Source organism: Phaenicophaeus curvirostris, chromosome Z (assembly GCF_032191515.1).
Source record: "Phaenicophaeus curvirostris isolate KB17595 chromosome Z, BPBGC_Pcur_1.0, whole genome shotgun sequence".
Classification (NCBI taxonomy): Eukaryota; Metazoa; Chordata; class Aves; order Cuculiformes; family Cuculidae; genus Phaenicophaeus; species Phaenicophaeus curvirostris.
In genome coordinates this window covers 1,883,112-1,906,665 of record NC_091431.1, presented here as the reverse complement: position 1 = coordinate 1,906,665, position 23,554 = coordinate 1,883,112, and the positions used below count along the sequence as shown (strand labels likewise).

Sequence of the window (23,554 nt, the reverse complement as noted above, 5' to 3'; positions counted from 1 at the left end):
TAAAAGTCAGAAAGCATCAAGTAATTTGGTAATTCTAATATAAGCCTATTTTAAAAAAAAAAAAAAAAAAAAGCCAAGAAAAGATAGCACAAGGCTGGTTATCTGTAAGAAAGGATCCCCTAATTTTGAAGAAAAAGTATCCACATAAGAGTTATTTTGAGTAGATGTTAAACTCATTTTTTTCACTGTGAAGTGAGACAGACAAAAATATCATTTCATCTCCTGCTTGAAGTAACTGGAGATAATTTTTCCTCACTATCATTTACTAGACTATGGCATAGAACCTGTAATTATGTAATTACTACACACACACAAAAAAAATTATTTTTAATGGCGTCATTACAGTGATCTAAATTCCAATACACTTTACCAAAACTTGCCATGCAGAGAAAACACAAACAACCTTTACAACCCTAAATCATTGAAAGGAAACATGCAAGTCCACAATAAAAGTATTAAAACTATACATTATATATAAAATTACAGTACCAATAAAAAGCATTCCATCACAGAGCACTTACAAATACAACGCTGCAGCAGAAATAGTACTTCTGGCAAATGTGAGCTGGAGAGGGACAGATGCAGTGAACAAACAACACTTCCTAGGTTGTATTTTATCCTGCACTGCCTACAATTACTAGAAGAATGCTATTGGTCTGAAAATACATTTAGAATTAGAAACATACCTAAAAAAAATTAAAAATAACTGCATAATATCAAGCAATAGAAAGTTATCATATTTTTACAGTTTACTGTTAAAATAAAAGCTGTGGTGTTTCAAAGTAAATATTGTTATCAAACTAGCAGAGAAGTATGCTGTGTAGTGAAACCTCTGAGAATTTTTATCATCAAGTATTTTGGCTAGTGAAACCACAACTATCGCTATCAGGAAAGTCAGAAGCAATACTCCAACCCCAAATAAAGAATATCTGGGAAAAGATTAAAACTTAAACACTTGCTGGATGGAAGTCATGAGTGCTTCCTACAGCAAGGACTAGATAGTTTACATAGCAGCAGCCCTCAGCAGCAGTGAAAAAAGCACAAGCCAATCCTATGGAATTAGTAAAAATGCACCCTCTCCCCTACCAAGAGAGCAAACACCAGTACTCCCCACAAATACCCACCACTGGCCATGGGAGAACACGTACCACCTTCACCTACGTTAGCATTTATGTCACTATTTACTTGAAAACAGATTAAAATAAGGAGACAAATCATGATTAAGAGCTCCAACAAAGAGCTCATCTTTGAAACACACTTAGTCTGCAAAACGCAACCAGAGCGAAAAGTCCTAAATGATCAGAAATTACCCGTTGTCCATAGCTCCTTAGCAGTGAGAAACATCTCTGTTGTAGATGCCACAAAATCATGGAAGCAACGAAGAGAGAAAATCACATACTTTGTTATATTTTTAATCCCTAATATACGAACTTCCATATTCCTGCTGCAAGTATGTAATTTTGTTAACAATCTTCAGTTTGTACTTTATCCACCAAGCCAGAAAACAATCACAGTAATAAAAAGGATATCAGCTTTAGCAAAGTCTCTTATCCCACACTGAGGTAATCCTGGTGTGTTTTGCATGTAGAAATCCAAGTAAAACCAATGGGCAAGTTCAATCTGAAAACACACTCTGATTGCATTGTCTCTCTCTTCACTTGGAATGTGCAAAATAAATCGGCTGCCAGGAAAAGAAGAAGCACAAGATTAGTCAAATCTACCAATTCAAATAAATCTAACAATAAAATGCATTGCAACACTGGAATTTCTGACCCATCAGCACAGAGCAGCAGACCACCAGGAAGATGTGGTGGTCCGAGCAGCAACGGGATTTCACATCAAAATGAAATAGAACTTTTTAATGAGGAGAACGGATCATGATGTTCTTCCACAAAAGTCAATTAAAATGAAGTAAGTAAATTAAGTGTTGTGAAAACAGGGAGGGTAAGATATCCTACGTAAACGGCTACACTGCAAGAATGAAAGCATTTTTACAGGCCTGGTAAAGAACACCTGCAAACTCTGATAACAGCTGTAAACGCTTCTTTTTTTTTCCCCAGAACAAGCTAAATACAGCTAAGTATTTTCACTTAAACCCAAGGTACACTATTCATTTATGTGGATTTTAAAATTCAATAAAAACCTATTATTTTTCTCAGTCTGGAACAGAACATGGACAATTAGTTTATTTTTCAAGTCTACTTTACGGGGCTTATAGGGGCCTTCCAGTACCAGAAGGGGCCTACAAGAAAGCTGGAGAGGGACATGTCACAAGGGCGTGTAGTGATAGGACAAGGGGGGACGGCTTTGAATTGGAGTGGGGGGGGGATTTAGATTAGAGATTAGGAAGAAACTCTTCATGATGAGGGAAGTGAGGCCCTGGCCCAGGTCGCCCAGGGAAGCTGTGGCTGCCCCTGTTCAAGACCAGGTTGGATGGGGCTTGAGCCCCTGATCCAGTGGGAGGTGTCCCTGCCCATGGCAGGGGTGGAACTGGATGATCGTTAAGGCCCCTTCCAACCCAAACCATTCTATGATTTATTTCTCAGATCAAGGACAACAGAATTTTGGGTTTTGGAAATTTAAGGCCATCCACCTCATCGAACTCAAACCATTCGATAGAGACCTTTGACATTTCAACTCCTGATTACCCCCAGCTAAATTTCAAAAGCACATAATATCATTGTCAGAATCAGAAATACTTAAGACATCAGTTTTTAAGAGCTATCTGAAGCAGTTGCCTTTACCAGGACTCCCAAGACCATAGGAATGGTTGGACTTGACGATCTAAGAGCTCTTCTCCAACCTAGTGATTCTGAGATTCTATGACTCTGGCCCAGAACTGCCTCCTGCCTGGCCGCTGGAGTCCAGCCCCAAGGCCCAAGCTGAGGGACAAGGCTGCCATTTTCCCTTCAGCAGGTTCAACCAGCAGCAAAGCCCAGCACACACCCCAGGAGCACACGCTGGACGCTAGCACAGGCTGCACAGACAAGGCGCTGCCCGCACCTCCACAGAGGAATCCCGTGAAATGTATGCGCAGAGAGAAGTCATAGAATCGTAGAATAACCAGGTTGGAAGAGACCCACCAGATCACCGAGTCCAACCATTCCCATCAATCACTAACCCATGTCCCTCAGCACCTCGTCCACCCGTCCCTTAAACCCCTCCAGGGAAGGGGACTCAACCCCCTCCCTGGGCAGCAGGGACCAATCACCCTTTCTGGGAAAATTTTTTTCCTAATGTCCAGCCTGAACCTCCCCTGGTGGAGCTTGAGGCCATTCCCTCTCGTCTTGTCCCCTGTCCCTTGGGAGAAGAGCCCAGCTCCCTCCTCTCCACAACCTCCTTTCAGGGAGTTGTAGAGAGCAATGAGGTCTCCCCTCAGCCTCCTCTTCTCCAGCCTAAACACCCCCAGCTCTCTCAGCTGCTCCTCTTGTTCTCCAGGCCCCTCACCAGCTTCGTTGCTCTTCTCTGGACTCGCTCCAGAGCCTCAACATCCTTCTTGTGGTGAGGGGCCCAGAACTGAACACAGGATTTGAGGAGCGGTCTCACCAGGGCCGAGTCCAGAGGGAGAAGAACCTCCCTGGCCCTGCTGGTCACGCCGTTTCTGATCCAAGCCAAGATGCCATTGGCCTTCTTGGCCACCTGGGCCCCTGCTGGCTCATGTTCAGTCGCTGTCAACCAACACCCCCAGGTCCCTCTCCTCCAGGCAGTTTCCAGCCAGACTTCTCCTACTCTGTAGCACTGCAAGTCGTCTCTTCTTCGACCGGCACCGCTCGTCCAGGCACACACTTGACACTACCCAGGTTCACAAGCTCTCTCTGTCCACCCAACACCCCTGCCTGTCCCATGCTTCTTGCCTTAATGGGTGGCCCAGCTCTATGTTTGCTAATGAGCGTGTGCCGCAGCAGATTTGGGGAAGGAAACACAGCCCTCAACAGCCGGCACCAGGCACGTGAGCTGCAACCCAGTCCTGCTCCAGCCGCCAGCGCGCTGCCCCTCACTCGCCTCACTGACAGTTCCCCCACATAGCTGGTTTCCAGGACACTCGCCATTCCCACCCCAGACCCTGGAAGCCAAGACCCCGACCCGTGTGGGTAGCTGGCACGGAGACATCCCCCCTCCCGGCCATGCTGGCACGCTCACACACGGCTCTCAGCAGCAGCTGGCACTTCAACCTGGCACCCTCGCATCACACGTGGGCATGGGGAAGAGAGGGAAATTACACAGAGAAAATTAGGACAAGATTTAATAAGGAGATGTAAGAAGATACACAGACTGTGGCGATCGGGCAAAAGGCTCAGCCAGACACGCGTACTGAGTGGGCTAGTTTTACACGCAAGCAGCCCCGGCCATACCCCTCCCTGCCTGCCCCTGCTCTGTCCCTCGTGCTCGCCCTCACCCGCTGCACCTTTCCCGGCCTGGTGTGTGAGATTTCCCCTGGGTTAAAGCCTTTTTGGACGCCAAGGCCAGGCTGATCCTCCTGGAAGCAGTGCCTGTGGTTTCCTGACAGCCCTTAAATTAGTGTGGCTGGCAGGTTTGTTTCTTGCCATCGCCTCCGCTTTTGTTTACTTAGGTTTATGTCTGTATAGTTTCGGTTCTATTTCACCCTTTTTCCCCTCAGTTCCCTAGGAGCCAGGCCCCACTCAGATAAGCTTCCTGGAATGAACACTACCACCCCTCCACACACCCTCAGTCAATCACTGGCCATGTTTAGTTCTCACCACCCTTACCATTCCTCCCTCAGGTTTGTGACCCTGTACTTTTGTTTATGGCTTCCTCCTTTTCTTATTATCCCATTTTCACACTGAAAAACATCATTGGCCAGATACTCTTAAAGAAGCAGACACTCTCCCTTACACAATAAAAAGTATTCACTTGAACAACAGTATTTTCCTGCTTACCCTTTTTTACTTAGCGATACCTCTCCTCTACTACTCCTTTCTTTTTGAAGGCTCTATTCCTGCTGGAAGTAGCCCTTATAAAGAAAACTGCTGTAGATCAAAGCTAAAAAAACCCAAAAGTCTGTTTTCTTTTATACCTAGCTGACGATGCTTTATCACCCCAGCACTGCTGCGAATATAAATCATAAGATACAACATAGAGAAATCATTCCAAGGAGGAGTAAGAACATGCCAGCATTACGTGCTGGCCAAGGTTAACCCACCACAGTCCTGAGGTCAAAAGATGAGGTAACAGAACTTGCCTGTATGAGAAAGAGAGTGCCAAAAAGCCCCAAAACCTACAATAGGACTCTGTACCATGAGTTAACTTATTCAGTAAAGAGCAACTCCCTTGCTTGCCCAGCTAGACACCCACTAGTCTGTGGGGCCAGATGGGATTTATCCAAGGGTATTGAAGGAGCTGGCGGGTGCGCTGGCCAAACCCCTTTCCATCATCTTCCAGCAGCCCTGGCTGACTGGGGAAGTCCCACTGGACTGGAGGCTGATGTTGTGCCCGTCTACAAGAAGGGTCGCAGGGAGGATCCAAGGAGCTCCAGGCCTGTCAGTCTGACCTCAGTGCCAGGGAAAGTCATGGAGCAGGTGATCTTGAGTGCGATCATGAAGCACATGCAAGAGAACCGGGTGATCAGGCCCAGTCAACATGGGTTCACAAAAGGCAGGTCTTGCCAGACTAACCTGATCGCCTTCTATGACAAAGTGACTCGGCTGCTGGATGAGGGAAAGGCTGTGGATGGATCTTCCTGGACTTCAGTAAAGCCTTTGACACAGTTTCTCACAGCATTCTGCTTCAGAAACTGTCACCTCTGGGCTGGCCAGGCGCACACTCTCCTGGGTGGAAAACTGGTTGGCTGGAGGGCCCAGAGAGTGGTGGGAAATGGAGTTAACTCCAGCTGGAGGCCAGTGACAAGTGGTGTCCCCAGGGCTCAGTGCTGGGTCCAGCCCTGTTCAATGTCTTTATCAATGACCTGGATGAAGGCATCGAGTGCACCCTTAGCAAGTTTGCAGATGACACTGAGCTGGGTGGAAGTGTGGATCTGCTGGAGGGTTGGGAGGCTCCAAAGGGATCTGAACAGGCTGGATCCATGGGCTGAGACCAACGGGATGAGGGTTAACAAGGCCAAATGCCGGGCCCTGCACTTGGGGCACAACAACCCTGAGCAGCTCCAGACTAGGAGAAGCCTGGCTGGAAACTGCCTGGAGGAGAGGGACCTGGGGGTGTTGGTTGACAGCCGACTGAACACGAGCCAGCAGTGTGCCCAGGTGGCCAAGAAGGCCAATGGCATCTTGGCTTGGATCAGAAACGGCGTGACCAGCAGGGCCAGGGAGGTTCTTCTCCCTCTGGACTCGGCACTGGTGAGACCGCTCCTCGAATCCTGTGTTCAGTTCTGGGCCCGTCACCACAAGAAGGATGTTGAGGCTCTGGAGCGAGTCCAGAGAAGAGCAACAAAGCTGGTGAAGGGGCTGGAGAACAGGCCTTATGAGGAACGGCTGAGAGAGCTGGGGGTGTTTAGCCTGGAGAAGAGGAGGCTGAGGGGAGACCTCATTGCTCTCTACAACTACCTGAGAGGAGGTTGTGGAGAGGAGGGAGCTGGGCTCTTCTCCCAGGGGACAGGGGACAGGACGAGAGGGAATGGCCTCAAGCTCCGCCAGGGGAGGTTCAGGCTGGACATTAGGAAAAAATTCTTCACAGAAAGGGTCATTGGGCACTGGCAGAGGCTGCCCAGGGAGGGGGTTGAGTCCCCTTCCCTGGAGGGGTTTAAGGCACAGGTGGATGAGGTGCTGAGGGACATGGGTTAGTGATTGATGGGAATGGTTGGACTCAATGATCTGGTGGGTCTCTTCCAATCTGGTGATTCTATGATTCTAACTCAAAAGCATAAACAAAGCATGACAAAAAAATAACACGAATACCTGTTAAATGTTATTGAACACAATGGGTCAGAACAGTCCTACAACTGAAGCTTAAACACACAATAACCTACCAGAAGTGGAATAAATTGTATCCTGGCATTGTATGAGTCTAAAACAGCCTAGGAACCCAACAAATGTTTGAAGACATTATGTACCTGGCTTTAGCTTTCAGCTTGTTTTCACATGCTGGCAAGTAACATTTCACTCCCTGAATACAAACCCTAAGTGTAGAAGTCTCTTAATTTAGTTTACCAGCAGTGACAATCTGTTAATAGCTTGGAGAAAAAAAAAAACAAATCTTAAACGAAATTGCATTAGATTAGTGAATTTAATCTTACTTTTCTTATCTTCGGGAGATCGGTTTTGCAGTGAAAGCATTTAAGAATAATCACCACCACCATGACTTATATTCAGTTCTCGCACAAATCTCCGTATCTGAAAAGCCCACTTACTATTTTATACTATGGGAAAAAGTTGTGGGGTTTGTTTGGGCTTTACGTCTTTTAGGTTTGTTGTTTCTTTCAAAAAAACACCCAAACAGCCAGTTTATACTGACTCTCAAGCACAGCTTTCAGTGCTGTGCACGTATGTGTATTTGCATACATAAAAATATATGTGTTTATATATATATTTCAGTATTAGGTTCTGTGAAGTCAGCTATGCATGTTCACCTCTGAACATACATTACAGCACGTATCTTTTACATGTTGAGCTCCACAGGACAAACAAAGCCCAGAGCCCTTCACCCAATGTGCTTGATTTTATAAAGCCAACGTGCAAGAGAATTTTTAGTAACATGCATTAAAATTCCTACATTTAAGCTTAGCTATAACCCGTGTGAAATTATCACACATCCCACTACTCACAGCATGGAAAAACACAAAGGTTAATATGAGAAAGAACATCCCGAAGTCCACATCGAGCCTGTAGGGTCTGGGAAATTTTTTCTCCCACAGAAGAAACAGGTAGAATAAGCTTCCCTGTCCAATTAAAAACCTAAAATCTGTTACTGAATGCTGCAGATTCTACTAAATAGCCAGACTGTACCCTCAGCAAAATACACGATCACACAAATACTGCAAGCAAAACTTTGTAAAAATAACATCAAGCCACAAACCTAACCCAGGAACATAATCCAGACCCTCCTAGAATTTCATGTATCTCAAAGCTGAGCTGCTTTAAATGACTACAGGCGGTAGAAATCTGGATTCTTAGCACAATCGGGTATAAAACTGAACAATATTTGTCAACTTAAGATCAAAATTGATAACTACCAAAGCAACCTAAAACCTAAAAACTTGGAAGCTTCAATTCACAACTGAAACAATAAAAATTATTGATGTGGTAAAGACTACTCAGCAGTACTTCATGTTTTTTTAACCTATCAGGCTCAACAAAAACAAGCGAATAAAAAAAAGAAGCACTACACCCTCCCCTCAAGACATAAAATTAAGATACCAGCTAAGGTGCCTTTGTGTGCCTCTGGAGCCAGCAACAGCCCTGAGAACTACCTGCAGGCATGAAAACAGCTGTAGCTGCCCTGAACAGTGGAGTTACTATTTAGGCTAATTGGCTGAATTAGTTGGAACAGCTGCAAGTGATCCGAGGACCAACACATGAGCCTCTTTGAGGAGCCTCTCTGTGGAACCTCCTGAGCCTCTGCCTACACAGGAGCCCCTGTGAGGAACATAAAGAAAGTGGCTCAGAGTAAAATGAAAGCCAAACACATTTTAATTCAGCGAAGCATTATGCTGACAGAATCAGTACCAGCTCAGGGTGGTCTCTCATAAGGAAATGTATCAAGCATGTGAAATGGCAGATGCGTGAGGAGTTCTCATGATGGTGACTCTTGCTTAAACAAACTCCAAGTAAACTAAATAAGAACTAAGAGTTTCCTGCATAGAATCCTGGCGTTTTGCTTCAGCATAAGGAAAACACTCCTGTCCAAAGCTAAAGTGCACAAGTCTGACAGATAGATATTCTAGCACTCAAAAGATGCAAATAAAACCAATAGTTCTGTTTTGTGGACATTCAAGAATTAACTTAGCCTTTTAGTTTTCAAATACACCAAAAATAAAACCAAACCAAAACAAAACACAGAACCCACTACTAAAAAATAAACCAATATCCCAAACTATCAGGCAAGCTTGACTCAAAAGCAGACTTATTTCATTGTTTAGCTTAGTAAAAGTAACAGGAAAGCTTACCATCTCCTAAAAATTCACCAACAGTTGTTCAGATTTGCAGGTCACACCTCTACAGTTCATATAAAAAGATACTAGAGAATTTCTATGGATCCTGTAACTTTCCCGTAACTTTTCTATTAAACTGAAATGATAATTATTTCACTACTAAGGTTTTCTTTTCTGAAAGAATTTATAAAAAAAAACCCCAAACTTTACATCTTCTCAATAACTAAGTATGAAAAAATTACTCATCTCTTTCTACCAGAGTTTCTACTAATACCACACACAGACTGAAGAATGTGGGAAGTGAAAGATATTTTGATAACCCACTCTGAGAATGGATATTGAGGAGATTCGTGTCAACATGACAGGAAATAGTGGCAATTGTGAAGTTATGAATGTTTATCTTCAAGTTTAAGTGTTTGACAAAACGTTCGGTTTAACATTTTTGCAGGGTCCATAAGACCTAGTTTTTTCCTGTTACCGTTTAACAAAGGAGAAAAGTTGGGTGTAGCAATTTACATAAGTCGTGAAAAACGAGAACTGGCAATAGGAAGTTGGAAGGATAACGAATGGCCACCTGAAATAATTATTGCATACTGTGATCCAGCTGTTTGGGCCGAGGATGGGTCGTGGGGATATCGAACACCTATATACATGCTGAACCGAATAATCAGATTACAGGCTGTACTAGAAATTATTACGTATAAAACAGGGGATGGCCTCACCCTGCTGGCCAAACAAAATACAAAAACAAGAACAGCGATATATCAAAATAGATTAGCTTTAGACTACCTCCTAGTCCAAGAAGGAGGAGTCTGTGGGAAATTCAGTCTCACTAACTGTTGTTTACATATTGATGAGGAATGGAAAGCCATTGAACAGTTGGTAGGCGACATGAAAAAAATAGCTCATGTGCCTGTCCAAACTTGGAACGGAATTAACGTTGATAATTGGTGGAATTTTGGAGGGTTAAAAGGGATCATCCTAGGAATAACTGTATTGATGTCCATCCTTCTATTCCTCCCATGTTGTATCCCATTAATAAGAAATTTAGTAAAACAAATAGTTGAAAGAGCCACCTTTTCCGTCATTTTAACTGATAATCCTGAGAAACAGGGCGAAAAGATCCAAATTAAAGTTTCAAAGAAGAGCAAAGAAGATGAAAATACAAAATTAATTCTCTCCAACTTTGAAAGACGGACATGAATCAATTTATTACAAAAGAAGGGGAGGGATTGTGAGAATGGATATTAAAGAGATTCATGTCAACATGACAGGAAATGGTGGCAACTGTGAAGTTATGAATGTTTATCTTCAAGTTTAAGTGTTATAACACCATTTATAGGCAACCAATTGAAGCACAGCACCACTGATTTTCCCCTTATTTAATATCACAGAATCACAGAATAACCAGGTTGGAAGACACCCACCGGATCATCGAGTCCAACCGTTCCTATCAAACACTAAACCATGTCCCTCAGCACCTCGTCCACCCGCCCCTTAAACCCCTCCAGGGAAGGGGACTCAACCCCCTCCCTGGGCAGCCTGTTCCAGTGCCCAATGACCCCTTCTGTAAAGAATTTTTTCCTAATGTCCAGCCTGAACCTCCCCTGGTGGAGCTTGAGGCCATTCCCTCTTGTCCTGTCCCCTGTCCCTTGGGAGAAGAGGCCAGCACCCTCCTCTCTACAACCTCCTCTCAGGTAGTTGTAGAGAGCAATGAGGTCTCCCCTCAGCCTCCTCTTCTCCAGGCTAAACACCCCCAGCTCTCTCAGTCGCTCCTCATAAGGCCTGTTCTCCAGCCCCCTCACCAGCTTTGTTGCTCTTCTCTGGACTCGCTCCAGAGCCTCAACATCCTTCTTGTGGTGAGGGGCCCAGAACGGAACACAGGATTCGAGGAGCAGTCTCACCAGTGCCCAGTACAGAGGGAGAAGAACCTCCCTGGACCTGCTGGCCATGCCGTTTCTGATCCAAGCCAAGATGCCATTGGCCTTCTTGGCCACCTGGGCCCCTGCTGGCTCATGTTCAGTCGGTTGTCAACCAACACCCCCAGGTCCCTCTCCTCCAGGCAGTTTCCAGCCAGACTTCTCCTAGTCTGTAGCTGCACAGGGTTGTTGTGCCCCAAGTGCAGGGCCCGGCATTTGGCCTTGTTAACCCTCATCCCGTTGGTCTCAGCCCATGGATCCAGCCTGTTCAGATCCCTTTGCAGAGCCTCCCGACCCTCCAGCAGATCCACACTTCCACCCAGCTTAGTGTCATCTGCAAACTTGCTAAGGGCGCACTCGATGCCTTCATCCAGGTCATTGATGAAGACATTGAACAGGGCTGGATCCAGCACTGAGCCCTGGGGAACCCCACTTGTCACTGGCAACCCCACTTGTCACTGGCAAATAGTTTATCTTCTTCCTCGAGCCAAAGCCTATCAGGCCCTATCAGTCCTGCAGTGCACACCAGAATTCCTTCTCTTTAAACCAGAGCAAAGCCTGACTCCTCTGTTCTCTTCAGTTTTTCTCCATATATCCATTCAAGGAAACTTCCTAGAAGCAAGGCTGATCTGTTAGCGCTCACGAAAGTCAACAAAGTGAAGCTGCGTTGTAGTTTGAGGTGAATCAGAATCAGTTCTGTGACTGAGTTGCTGTATGGAACTTCACTTTTCTGAAGGCTAGTTGCACATTTTTGAGACTGCAATAACCCAGGGCAGCGGCTTGCAGAAAGGCTGTTGCTTATCCTTAACCAAGGCCTTCCTCGAGCTGGTGGGAAAGGATCCGCACCCGTGAGGAGGGGTGGATAGGGCACGTGAACGTAAACTGACCAACGGGGTCACCCCACTTGGTTTCAAACGGAGAGATCACAAGGTGATGGCAACACCCAGTGAGGACTTGGTCTGTCCGCTTGCTCCAGAGCCCGGTTCCTGAGCCCAGCTCCCTCCTAGCCATGGATCCATCTCCTCGTGTCTGCCCTGCAGCAGTTGGGGTGATGTACAGTCATTGAGGAGTGAGGGCACGATCTCATATATTTGTTTATCTCATTACTTTCTAATTACTTTCATTGTTATCGTTATCATTTCATTAAAGTTGTAGTTGTTGTTTCCAACCCCCAAGTCTTTCTCCTCTCATTTTCCTCTCTCCTTTCCCTGCAGGGTGGGGGTGGGAGAGTGGGGAGGGATTTCGGAGGCTCAACTACACGGATTTAGCTGCCGAGTTTGTCCGAGTGGGGCTAAGCCATGACAAGTAGGAAAAGATGAAGACCAAGACAGATGGTAACTACAAGCCCCCCATCTACCATTCCTTTAATTTTTTTTTTTAATTAAAGCCACACAATCACATTCCTATAATTATAAGACAAAACATTTCAAAGGTAGAAGATGTTAGCAGTTCAGAGGGAAACAGTGGGACTGAGAGTCCCCTCTCATTGCAAGAATCCCAAAGGAGACTAGTTGGAAACAAGAAGTGGATTCAGAGGCCAGGCTTAGAGTCCTGAAAATTTACTTGAGTATTACAAAATGACTCTTGCATTACGCACACAACAAAACGTTATGAGCAGAGCAGCTCTAGCTTCGTGCGTCATTCCTGCTTCTAAGGCATTTTCACTTATTTGGAAACAGTAATTCCAGTAAGTGGACTAAACTTCATCTCCAGTGACCTCCTTTAGAAGGAGTCTTACAGAGGTGGCAAGACAGAAGGATTATTTCCTATCAAGTGACATATCACAAAATATCAAGCTGGGGTGATGCCAGTCTGGGGCACCAAAACCCAGGGACGACAGATTATTTAGAGGTCCAAGGAGCAGCATCACAGATGATCAGAGGACAAGATCATATGGAGGGAAAGTGCCTCTGTGCTCCCCAAAAGAAAATCTGTGTTTCGTGAAAATTCAAGTATGTAGTATTTGTAATACAAAAAGCTAACCATTTCACTCTGAAAGGACTGACAAGCAAGAGAGGGCAGTTTCAGATTCACATAATCGTAGAACATCAGGTTGGAAGGGACCTCAGGGGTCGTCTGATCCAACCTTTCAAGTAATACGTAGTTTAAATAGATGGCCCAGAACCCTGTCAAGCTGAGCCTTAAAAGTGTCTACTGTAGAAGAACCTACCACCTCCCCGGAAAGATTATTCTAATGCTTAACTATTCTTGTGGAGAAAAATTTTCTTCTGGAATATCATCAGGCTCAGTGCTGTGACTGCTTCCCTGGGGAGCCTGTTCCAGTGCTCCCCATGCTCTGGGTGAAAAACCTTTCCCCAATATCCAACCCGAATCTTCCCTGGCGTATATTCCCGCCCTTCCTTTGGGTCCTATCATTGAACAACAGAGAGATTAGCGCTTTTTTTTCCTCCTCCCCTTGTAAGTAAGGTGCAGATCACAATGAGCTGTCTCCCCAGTCTCCTCTTCTCCAGGCTGAACAGACCAGACATCAGGATTTAGGGGTATTGCTCAGGTTCTTCCTTTTCTGTGTCACTGGAACACTCTCCTCCAGCAGAAGGAACTTCCTGCTGCCCCTTCTAAGTGATGCCAGAATTCCGAGCCACACATCAGCTCATCACTACTTACGTCACGTCAACCTCACGCCTACAAGTCTCGTTTGGACCCCCCGCCAAGCAGCAGGAGCCGCAGAACCAAGCAGGAGGAACCACACAGGCCACGTTCTTCCCCCCACATTCAGCATCTCCCCGGCTGCAAGTGAACACGGGGAGGGGGGACACAGAGGGGGAAGCCGGGACGGGGCAGGGAACTGGGGGACACAGGGCTTGGGGGGGGACACAGGGCAGGGGAGGGGGGGACACAGGGCTGGGGGGGACAGGGCAGGGGAGGGGGGGACACAGGGCTGGGGGGGACACAGGGCTGGGGGGGGGGGACACAGGGCAAGGGGGGGGACACAGGGCAAGGGGGGGGGACACAGGGCAAGGGGGGGGGACACAGGGCAAGGGGGGGACAGGGCAAGGGGGGGGACAGGGCAAGGGGGGGACAGGGCAAGGGGGGGACACGGAGAGGGAGGGACACGGAGAGGACACAGGGCAAGGGGGGGAGACGTGTGGGGGTGACACGGAGGGGACACAGGGCAGGGGAGGGGGGGACAGGGCGGGGGGGGGACACAGGGCAGGGGTGTTGGGGAGGGGACACGGGGGGGGACACAGGGCAAGGGGGGGGGACACGGAGGGGGAGGGACACAGGGAAGGGGGGGACAGGGGTGGGGGGGCACGGGGGGGGACACAGGGCAGGAGAGGGGGGACAGGGCTGGGGGGGATACGGAGGGGGAGGGACACGGGGGGTCACAGGGCAGGAGAGGGGGGACAGGGCGGGGGGGGACACAGGGCAGGGGTGTGGGGGAGGGGACACGGGGCGGAAGGGCAGACGGGGAGGGACACACGGGGCGGGAAAGCAGCGAGGGGAAGAGGGGCCCGGGGGGCACACGGTACCTGCACAGGTCGTCCAGGACGGCGCTGGGGATCTCGGCCCGTTTGGTCTCCATGGGGAAGCGCGGCTCATCCCGGCGCGGGCCCCGGCGCGGCGAGGCGGAGCGGCGGCCACCGCGGCCAATGGGCGCGCCTCTCCGGGCCCAGGCCCCGCCCCCGCCCCGCGCCGCAGCCAATCGGCGCGTCCCGCCGGGCCGTGGCCCCGCCCCCCGCGGCGGCCGCAGCCAATGGGCGCTCCTGGCCGGGCCCAGGCCCCGCCCCCGCAACCGCCGCGTCCAATGTACGGGCGGGGCGGGGCGGTGGGGCAGGTCACGTGGCGCCGGAGCGCGGGGCCGCGCGGGAGGGAGGTGGCAGCGCCCCCTGCGGCGGGAGCGGGGCGAGCACCGCCCGGCCGGTCCCCATCGCCCCCCCGCCCTGTCCCCTCACGCTTTGTAAGGAGACCCTCCCCAGCCCCCCTGCAGCCCCTGCAGCTGCCGAAGGCCGCTGTGAGGTCTCCTCGGAACCTCCTCCAGGCTAAACAACCCCAACTCTCTCAGCCTGTCCTCATACGGGAGGTGCTCCAGCCCTCACATCATCCCTGTAGCCTCCTCTGGACCCGTTCCAGCAGCTCCATCTCCTCCTTATGCTGAGGATTCCAGAACTGGACACAATCCTCCAGATGAGGTCTCACAAGAGAGGAACAGAGGAGCAGAATCCCCTCCCTCCCTGCTGGCCACGCTGCTTTGGATGCAGCCCAGGACACGGTTGGTTTCTGGGCAGCGAGCGCACATTGTGGCTCATGTCGAGCTTCTCAAGGCTCCAGACTAGGAGAAGTCTGGCTGGAAACTGCCTGGAGGAGAAGGACCTGGGGGTGTTGGTTGACAGCGACTGAACAGGAGCCAGCAGTGGCCCAGGTGGCCAAGAAGGCCAATGGCATCTTGGCTTGGATCAGACACGGCGTGACCAGCAGGGCCAGGGAGGTTCTTCTCCCTCTGGACTCGGCCCTGGTGAGACCGCTCCTCGAATCCTGTGTTCAGTTCTGGGCCCCTCACCACAAGAAGGATGTTGAGGCTCTGGAGCGAGTCCAGAGAAGAGCAACGAGGCTTGGGAAGGGGCTGGAGAACAAGAGGAGCAGCTGAGAGAGCTGGGGGGGGTTCAGCCTGGAGAAGAGGAGGCTGAGGGGAGACCTCACTGCTCTCTACAACTACCTGAGAGGAGGTTGTGGAGAGGAGGGAGCTGGGCTCTTCTCCCAAGGGACAGGGGACAGGACGAGAGGGAATGGCCTCAAGCTCCACCAGGGGAGGTTTAGGCTGAACATCAGAAAGAAATTTTTCCCAGAAAGGGTAATTTGTCCCTGGCAGAGGCTGCCCAGGGAGGGGGTTGAGTCCCCTTCCCTGGAGGGGTTTAAGGGACGGGTGGACGAGGTGCTGAGGGACGTGGGTTAGAGATTGATGGGAATGGCTGGACTCGATGATCCAGTAGTGATTCTATGATTCTCCCCGACCAGCACCCCAAGTCCTTCTGTGCTGGGCAGCTCTCAATCACATCATCCCCCATCCTGTACTGAAATCAGGGATTGCCCCAACCCAGGTGTAGGACATTGCACTTGGCCTTGTTGAACCTCATGAGGTTCAACATGCCCAGTAAGTAACATTCCAAGGCACCTTCTGGAGTGTTAGAAAGCAAGCACCCTTTATCAGGGCTGGGCAATTGAGGCAGTGATCCCCATCCATTGTGTGCAGCCAGGCAAGAGCTGGGACAGAATGGAATTCCCACTCACATGCATATGGATAAATTCTCCCAGAAATCTTATGCATCATCTCTTCCTTTCCAAGGACCCATTTTAATGTCATTATGAACTTCACAGCAGTCAATCTCTTGCTGATTTGAAACTTTGGAGATGCTTTGTGCCTGATCTCGCATTTGAGATGGGGAGAGGCTGCAGACAGAGGGGATTATAGAAAGAAACCACATCTGTTCAGCTGATGCTGCGAAAAGCCAAACTCAATAATCAATGCCCATTTGATTAGTAAGCAGATATCCTTTCAATAAATGGCAGTAGGGCAATCCACCTTATGTGTGCAATTGTTGAGAACGGTTACATGACTTTGGTACTGGTTAAACATACATGTTCATATAGATTCCGGGAATGCTGGTTAAACATGTCACTTGTCTATTGTTTTTCTGGGAACTTTCTAGCAGACCCACTCTTGTACGCACATCACAGTTTCTTTGTGTCTTCAGAAGCCTCTGATGGTCTTTATCTTATCTCCTTACTCATTGTGTCCTCTTGATGAGCTCAGGTCTATCCTTTCAATACCTGATTTGTTCCTTGTTCCAGCTAGTAAACAAGCTAAACTCCAGTTAAATTCACATTCTTTCTAACTGCAAGTGGCCAAGATTTGATTCTTATTATCCTCATTATTGCTTAAGCTAATTCATTCCCTTAACATAATGATTTATTCCTTCCTTCACAGCACAGATCATAGTGAACACAAGGTGTTATCATCTCCAAAGAAGGAACAGTGTCTGGAAAAACACTTTGAAAGAAAACATGCTATCAGAGGGACATTCTGTCTCAAAAAATACAATTACTTAGATGAAACTAAACTTTACTTTAGTTTGAATCAAAAGTAGTCCACTTTTTGTAATAATAACTACTTATATGGGGCTTTGAGCAGCCTGGTTTAGTGGGAGGTAGGGGGGGTTGGAACTGGGTGATATTTAAGGTTGCTACCAACCCAAACTATTCTGTGATTTGATGCCATGAAAAGCCAGACTCAATAATCAACGCCTATTTGACTGTTAAGTAAGGTACCCTCTAATGTGACGTTGGGCATGCAGGGGATCGCTCCATCGAATGTGCGTGCAACCTCCCGTACCATTCACAAGGGCTGCATACAGTCAATGCACGCATATCCACCACTTTTCCTGGAACAGATCTGTCTATTATAACCAGTTCCTGGAATTCAGTTAGATAAGTTTCCTCCCCTTGGCACACGTGCTTGGCCTTCTTGGTGTCTCTGGATGAAGGCCGTAGATCTTCCTCACAGCTGGATTTTTCAATACTCCTTCTTGCATGTGCTCCTATAGTCCTTGAGCAGCTCTTCAAGGTTGCATCTGGTCATAGCTGGTTCTTCTTTTTCTTATCATTGCAGTAGTCCTTGTTATCTGGCTTAATTAGGTATGGTCACATTCTTTCCCGTTCTTCCTGAGTGCAGCCTTGTTAAAATTCCTTATTTAAGCGTAAGTATCCATGCACAGGCACACTAAAAGTTATTATTCAAGCTAATCCTATATTTTAGTTATAAACTCACAGAAATGATAGATAGTATTCAAATTTATAATAGGTTAGCAACTTATAACAAATCCTTTCTTCCTTCAGAGATAAGAATGGATGATTAGGAGGATGGTGGCATGATAGCTGCACCAGCCTCGAGTGGCTTGATTATCTGTAGTGAATTTACACAGTATAACTTGCTGAAAGCACCAAAAAGAAAGGAGGCAAAGGATACATTTCTCACTTTCTGACCCTAACTGTTAAGAAATGAGTTATGAATACATGCACGTTTTGTCTTTAGGTGAACTACAAGCTAGTGTCTCTGTGCTCCTTTGTTCGTTCAAATGAGCCTGTAAACACACTGAGTTAATATTAAAGTGCTTAATTCTGTAGAGCCAAAATTTTTGGCCAGAACCTGAATTTCTCTAGATTATATTTCTTTTTATTGTATTTGTCTCAATTTTTTCTTCTTTGCTACTGATCTTTTTCTTCTAAAAATATTGAAATTTGAACTGGGAGGTTGAATTGCTTCAGTACAAGGCCTTGCAGAACATCAGAACATGTTATGCTTCCCTCTGCCACTCTGCCTCTGAAATCAAGCAGTAACAATACTGTTAATATGGCTAGATAGAGGGACAGGTGGGAGTCTCTTGAGTGCCAATTGGTAAATTCCACTGTTCAAGGTCCAGAGAGTTCAGTTTCTACCAGAAATGTAGAAATCTGCATCTGTTTCAGGGTATTTGGGCTACTCTTCCCACTAGTGTTTTCCCCTGTGCTACTACAGCAGGTTTTTTTAACTCCTTTACCCCCATCCCCTCCACGCGGATGTGCCAGGAGCTCCTACCACTGATAGGGAGAAAAATAAGTGTTTTAGAAGATGCACTTCGATATTTGGTCATCTATGCTATGGTTGGCCCATTCCTGGTTTCTGCAAAATACCCCTGATACAACAAAAAAGAAGTAAATTAGAGAAATATTACCTAAGCTTTCAAATCATAGAATCACAGAATCAGTAGGTTGGAAAAGACCTCTTGGACTGTTGAGTCTAACCATTCCTGTCTGCCACTAACCCAAGCCCCTCAGCACCTCATCCACCCGTGCCTTAAACCCCTCCAGGGAAGGGGACTCAACCCCCTCCCTGGGCAGCCTGTTCCAGGGCCCAATGACCCTTTCTGTGAAAAATTTTTTCCTAATGTCCAGCCTGAACCTCCCCTGGTGGAGCTTGAGGCCATTCCCTCTTGTCCTGTCCCCTGTCCCTTGGGAGAAGAGCCCAGCTCCCTCCTCTCCACAACCTCCTTTCAGGGAGTTGTAGAGAGCAATGAGGTCTCCCCTCAGCCTCCTCTTCTCCAGGCTAAACACCCCCAGCTCTCTCAGCCGTTCCTCATAAGGCCTGTTCTCCAGCCCCCTCACCAGCTTTGTTGCTCTTCTCTGGACTCGCTCCAGAGCCTCAACATCCTTCTTGTGGTGAGGGGCCCAGAACTGAACACAGGATTCGAGGAGCGGTCTCACCAGTGCCGAGTCCAGAGGGAGAAGAACCTCCCTGGACCTGCTGGTCACGCCGTTTCTGATCCAAGCCAAGATGCCATTGGCCTTCTTGGCCACCTGGGCCCCTGTTGGCTCATGGTCAGTCGCTGTCAATTAAGAAATGCTCTTGGATAAGTAGCTGCTTAACATAGGAGAACTGTACTAACTGAAGAACATAATGAAAGTTTATAGATGGTGTTCCCAGGGCCCCAGCACAGGACAAGCAAGCGGAGATGCATTTGGACATTTCTGCTTGCTCCATTTTTGAGGCATTGCTGAAAGACTCTGGGTTAGCCAGGACAGAAATCTAAGAAAAAAAAATGTGTTTATAAGTGGGATTTGGAACTGTGCATCATTGAGGGGAGGGTGTTTCTCACTTAGAACCTTTTGTGTTTTCTATTTTCGTGTACTCCTGTCACTGACTAGCTCACGCAAAATAATTTTTAGTTAAAGCTGACATATTCAGTTTATAATATTTCCCTAGGGGTAAATCTACACATAGACCCCTCCAAGGAACTTGCATGCACAGATGTGTTGAGGGCAAAGTTGGCAAGCTGCTAGGATAGCAGGAGGCCGGGCAGAACATTGAGAAATTTACCTAGGACCTGCAACACCTCACAGCTCCAAGCATCCTGCAGAATCACCAGCGATTCCATCAAATGGGTTTTTGATCTTTGCTTGTCAGCCAACCTTGGCAGTCAGTCAGAAAGGCAACAGTAAGATATTTGTAAAATAATCTTTCTTGTCTGTTTGCACAGGGAAAAGGAAAGAAGGTAACAGAAAACAAAAAAAGGGTCAGTCGTCTGTGCAGTCATAAGGGAGTCTCAGGAGAGAAGCTGGACTGCACAGGAAAAGCCACAGTTGAGGGCAGAGAGAGTTTTGCTCGGAGAAGCTGACCAATGTGGAAAACAGAACGCATTGAATACAAGGACACTCAAAAGCCAAGAAGAGCTCAAAACACATGTTTGCAGGTTATGTTAATTAGAACAAAGACTGAGGCACAGTCTGCGGAGTCTGCAAGTGAGCTGGTCTGAGGCTTGCCTAGATCATCAGAATCATAGAATGGTTTGGGTTGGAAGAGACCTCAAAGCCCATCCAGTCCCAACCCCCTGTCGTGGGCAGGGACACCTCCCAGTGGATCAGGCTGCCCAAAGTCCCATCCAGCCTGGCCTTGAACACCTCCAGGGATGGGGCAGCCACAGCTTCTGTGGGCAACCTGGGCCAGTGTCTCCCCACTCACATGGTGAAGAAATTCTTCTTTATATCAAGCCTAAATCTGCCCCTCCCCAGTTTATAACAATTCCCCCTCGCCCTGTTACCACAAGCCTTTGTAAACAGTCACTCCCCAGCTTTCCTGCAGCCCTCTTCAGGTACTGGAAGGTCACTATAAGATCTCCTCAGAGCCTTCTCCTCTCCAGGCTGAACAACCGCAACTCTCTCAGCCTGTCCTTGTATGGGAGGTGCTCCAGCTCTCGGATCATCTTCATAGCCTCCACTGGACCCATTCCAACAGCTCCATCTCCTTCTTATGTTGAGGATTCCAGAACTGGAGACAGAACTCCAGGTGAGGTCTTACAAGAGACAAGTAGAGGGGCAGAATCCCTTCCCTCACCCTGCTGGCCATGCTGCTTTGGATGCAGCCCAGGACAAGGTTGGCCTTCTGGGCTGAGCTTCTCATCAACCAGCACCCTGAAGTCCTCCTTTGCAGGGCTGCTCTCAAGAATCATAGAATCATAGAATCATAGAATCATAGAAGGGTTTGGGTTGGAAGGGACCATGAAGGTCATCCAGTCCAACTCCCGTGCAGAAGCAGGGGCATCTTCAGCTCCATCAGGTTGCTCAGAGCCCCATCCAACCTGGCCTTGAACTTTTCCAGAGATGGGCCATCCACCACTTCTCTGGACAACCAATGCCCATGCCTCACCACCCTCAGCATGAAAAATGTCCTCTTAGTATCTAGTATAAAACTCTCCTCTTTTAGTTTAAAACCATTACCTCTTGTCCTGTTGCTACAGACCCTGCTAAAAAGTTTTTCTCCATCTTCCTTATCAGCCTCCCTTAAATACTGAAAAAGGTATTTGTTCTGCTTAGACCTTCAATAATTGTTTTCTGTACTTGAATCTCCAACAAATGCTTGCTAATGGAGGTAGTAGGGAAGGGGGCTGAAAAGCACCAACTTAACTTTCGTAGGTAACACAAGCTCAGTGTGCCCAGTTACTGAAAGCTTGTATTTTGGGGCAAATTTCCATAAAGGCTGCAAGAAGCCAGTGCAAGCACGACTCCCCTGCTCTGCTCAGTGTGTTACAAGGGAAATGAGGTGAGTGGGAGAGCTCACACAGGCCTGTGTCTCAGGTGGACAGTGGATATACTAAATAAACAATACTACATAACCCATAACCCACACTGAGAAACGTAAGTAGTTAAAATATGAAGCAAGGTTTAGGTCTACAAAATTACCCACACAACGTTAAAGAAAACTTAGGCTTAAGTCCATATTTGTCTCAGTTCCCTGGTTATTAGGGATGAAGATATTCTGAAAAAAAATCTAGCAGGATTTGTGTTTTTTTTTTTAATTATTAAATGAGAGGTATCATAGGAAGGGCCACAGGTGTAGTGATATACAAGAAATAATAAAAATTAATACGATGCATTCAGTAGATAACTTCGATGAAGTATAGCAAACCCTGGTGAGCTTCCACCCTGAAGAGGAGATAGGAAACCTGTGGAAAAGTCAGTGATCACGGGTTTAGTTTATGCATAGAGAGGTGTGGTAGGCCTGCACATAAAAGTCTGCATTAGGCTTATCCTAACATGGCAGTGCTTTACTCAAATAACTTTCTGATTTAAGACCGTGCAAGTAACCATTAATTTAATAACAATAACACATACATCGTTGTACACACCGGACAAGCGTGCAGTGAAGCACAGCACGTGCTACAGGGCACAGCTCCGTGGTTTACCTAAGGCAGCACTAAACTCAAACGGGCTTATCCAGCTGATCCACGTCACACATTTACACATCCCTCAGGCATGTTTATCCACTCAGGCTCCAAGGTAAGCACATTGTTGGAGGAAGGATGCACCTGTGCTAAAGCCAGAGGCTAAGCTTGAAGTCTGGATGGATGACAGGAGTGGACCGTAGCTCACAGTGAAGAGATGTGCAGTCTGGAAGACAGCTAGAAGAAGTCAGTGAGTACATCTAGGCCATTCTGATTCTAAAGTCAGACTAAAAACAGCTTAAAACATCAAACAGAGAAGCAAAGATGCTAATTTGCATTAATCAGACAATACAGGTAGACAAAAAATTAGGTACAAAAAGGGAAAGGGAAGAACAGAGGACAATGAGAAGGGAATAACCCTGTTACATGCTGTTTTCTCTTAGCTGCTTTTAGAATGCACCCTCAGTTGGCAGAAGTTGCAGCCAGCGAGCATGCTTGTGGTCTAAGGGTGCAACTCCTCTCCCAGACCAACCGTATCCAGGTGCCTGTGACTTCAGATGTTAGCTCTGGTATTTCATGATAATCTACATACATAGGCAGAGTAGCCTGGACAAACTGGCTACTCCTGCATGGTTTTGGTTCTGATACCTAGGACACCACGACTTTCAAAGCATCTCTTGGTCCTTTGTAAGTCCTGTGGCATTTTTCTGATTCTCCTCATCTCCAACAGAAGCTCCTTGAGCAGGTCACTCAATCCTCTTCAATCATCCTCTCTAGGCTAGCTCTTTCAGGTTACAGTATTCCTTCCTTGTTCATAGTTTCAGGCTTTTCTGGGAACAAGAAGGAGCACTGCCCAGTATTGTGTGTTCCCTGTATTATGTCAGAGGAGCATTGGTATTTTCTAGTACAGCACCCTGCGTTTGTTTCTGTTTGCCTTTCCAGTTTGTTTCCTTTAACAACCCATTTTTCTCTTGCTCCATAACAATTAAAGCATCATAAATAAAACATGGTACTGCTGAAAGGGAATTATTCAGCACGCTTTAGTACACTGAAAACACTTGTCTCGCACCGATCAACTGTTATGCCACATTTAAAAGTATTTTTTTTAAATAAAAACAAAAATGCAAGCAGAGTTATTATGAAAATTCAGCTGGAATTCAGTTGGTTTTAACGTTTTCTGTATATTCCTTTTCCTACAAGATTTCTGTGTCTTATCTGCTCTCTTTCTCTGTCCTTCAGTTTTACAAGTATGACCAAATACCCCAGAATTTTTAGAGAGATTTTATTAAGTGTGAGGAGAGAGAGCAAAGGAGAAAAAAAATCAAAAGACCAGAGCAAGTTTCTATGGGGCTTCTTGCACTCCT

The 23,554-nt window shown here is 47.1% G+C and overlaps 1 protein-coding gene across 1 annotated transcript in view; it reads right to left on the bottom strand.

Moving 5' to 3' along the window:
- The window catches only part of DCP2 (decapping mRNA 2), a 28,117-nt gene extending 13,544 nt beyond the window's left edge, over positions 1–14,573 (bottom strand). Inside the window, exons 1-2 of the mRNA XM_069880570.1 lie at positions 14,472–14,573; positions 1,530–1,681 (exon numbers count right to left, since the gene is read on the bottom strand). Coding sequence (XP_069736671.1) covers positions 1,530–1,681; positions 14,472–14,524 — 205 coding nt within the window. The 5' untranslated portion in view covers positions 14,525–14,573. The remainder of the gene's footprint in view (positions 1–1,529; positions 1,682–14,471) is intronic.
- Between the last annotated feature and the right edge of the window lie 8,981 nt (positions 14,574–23,554).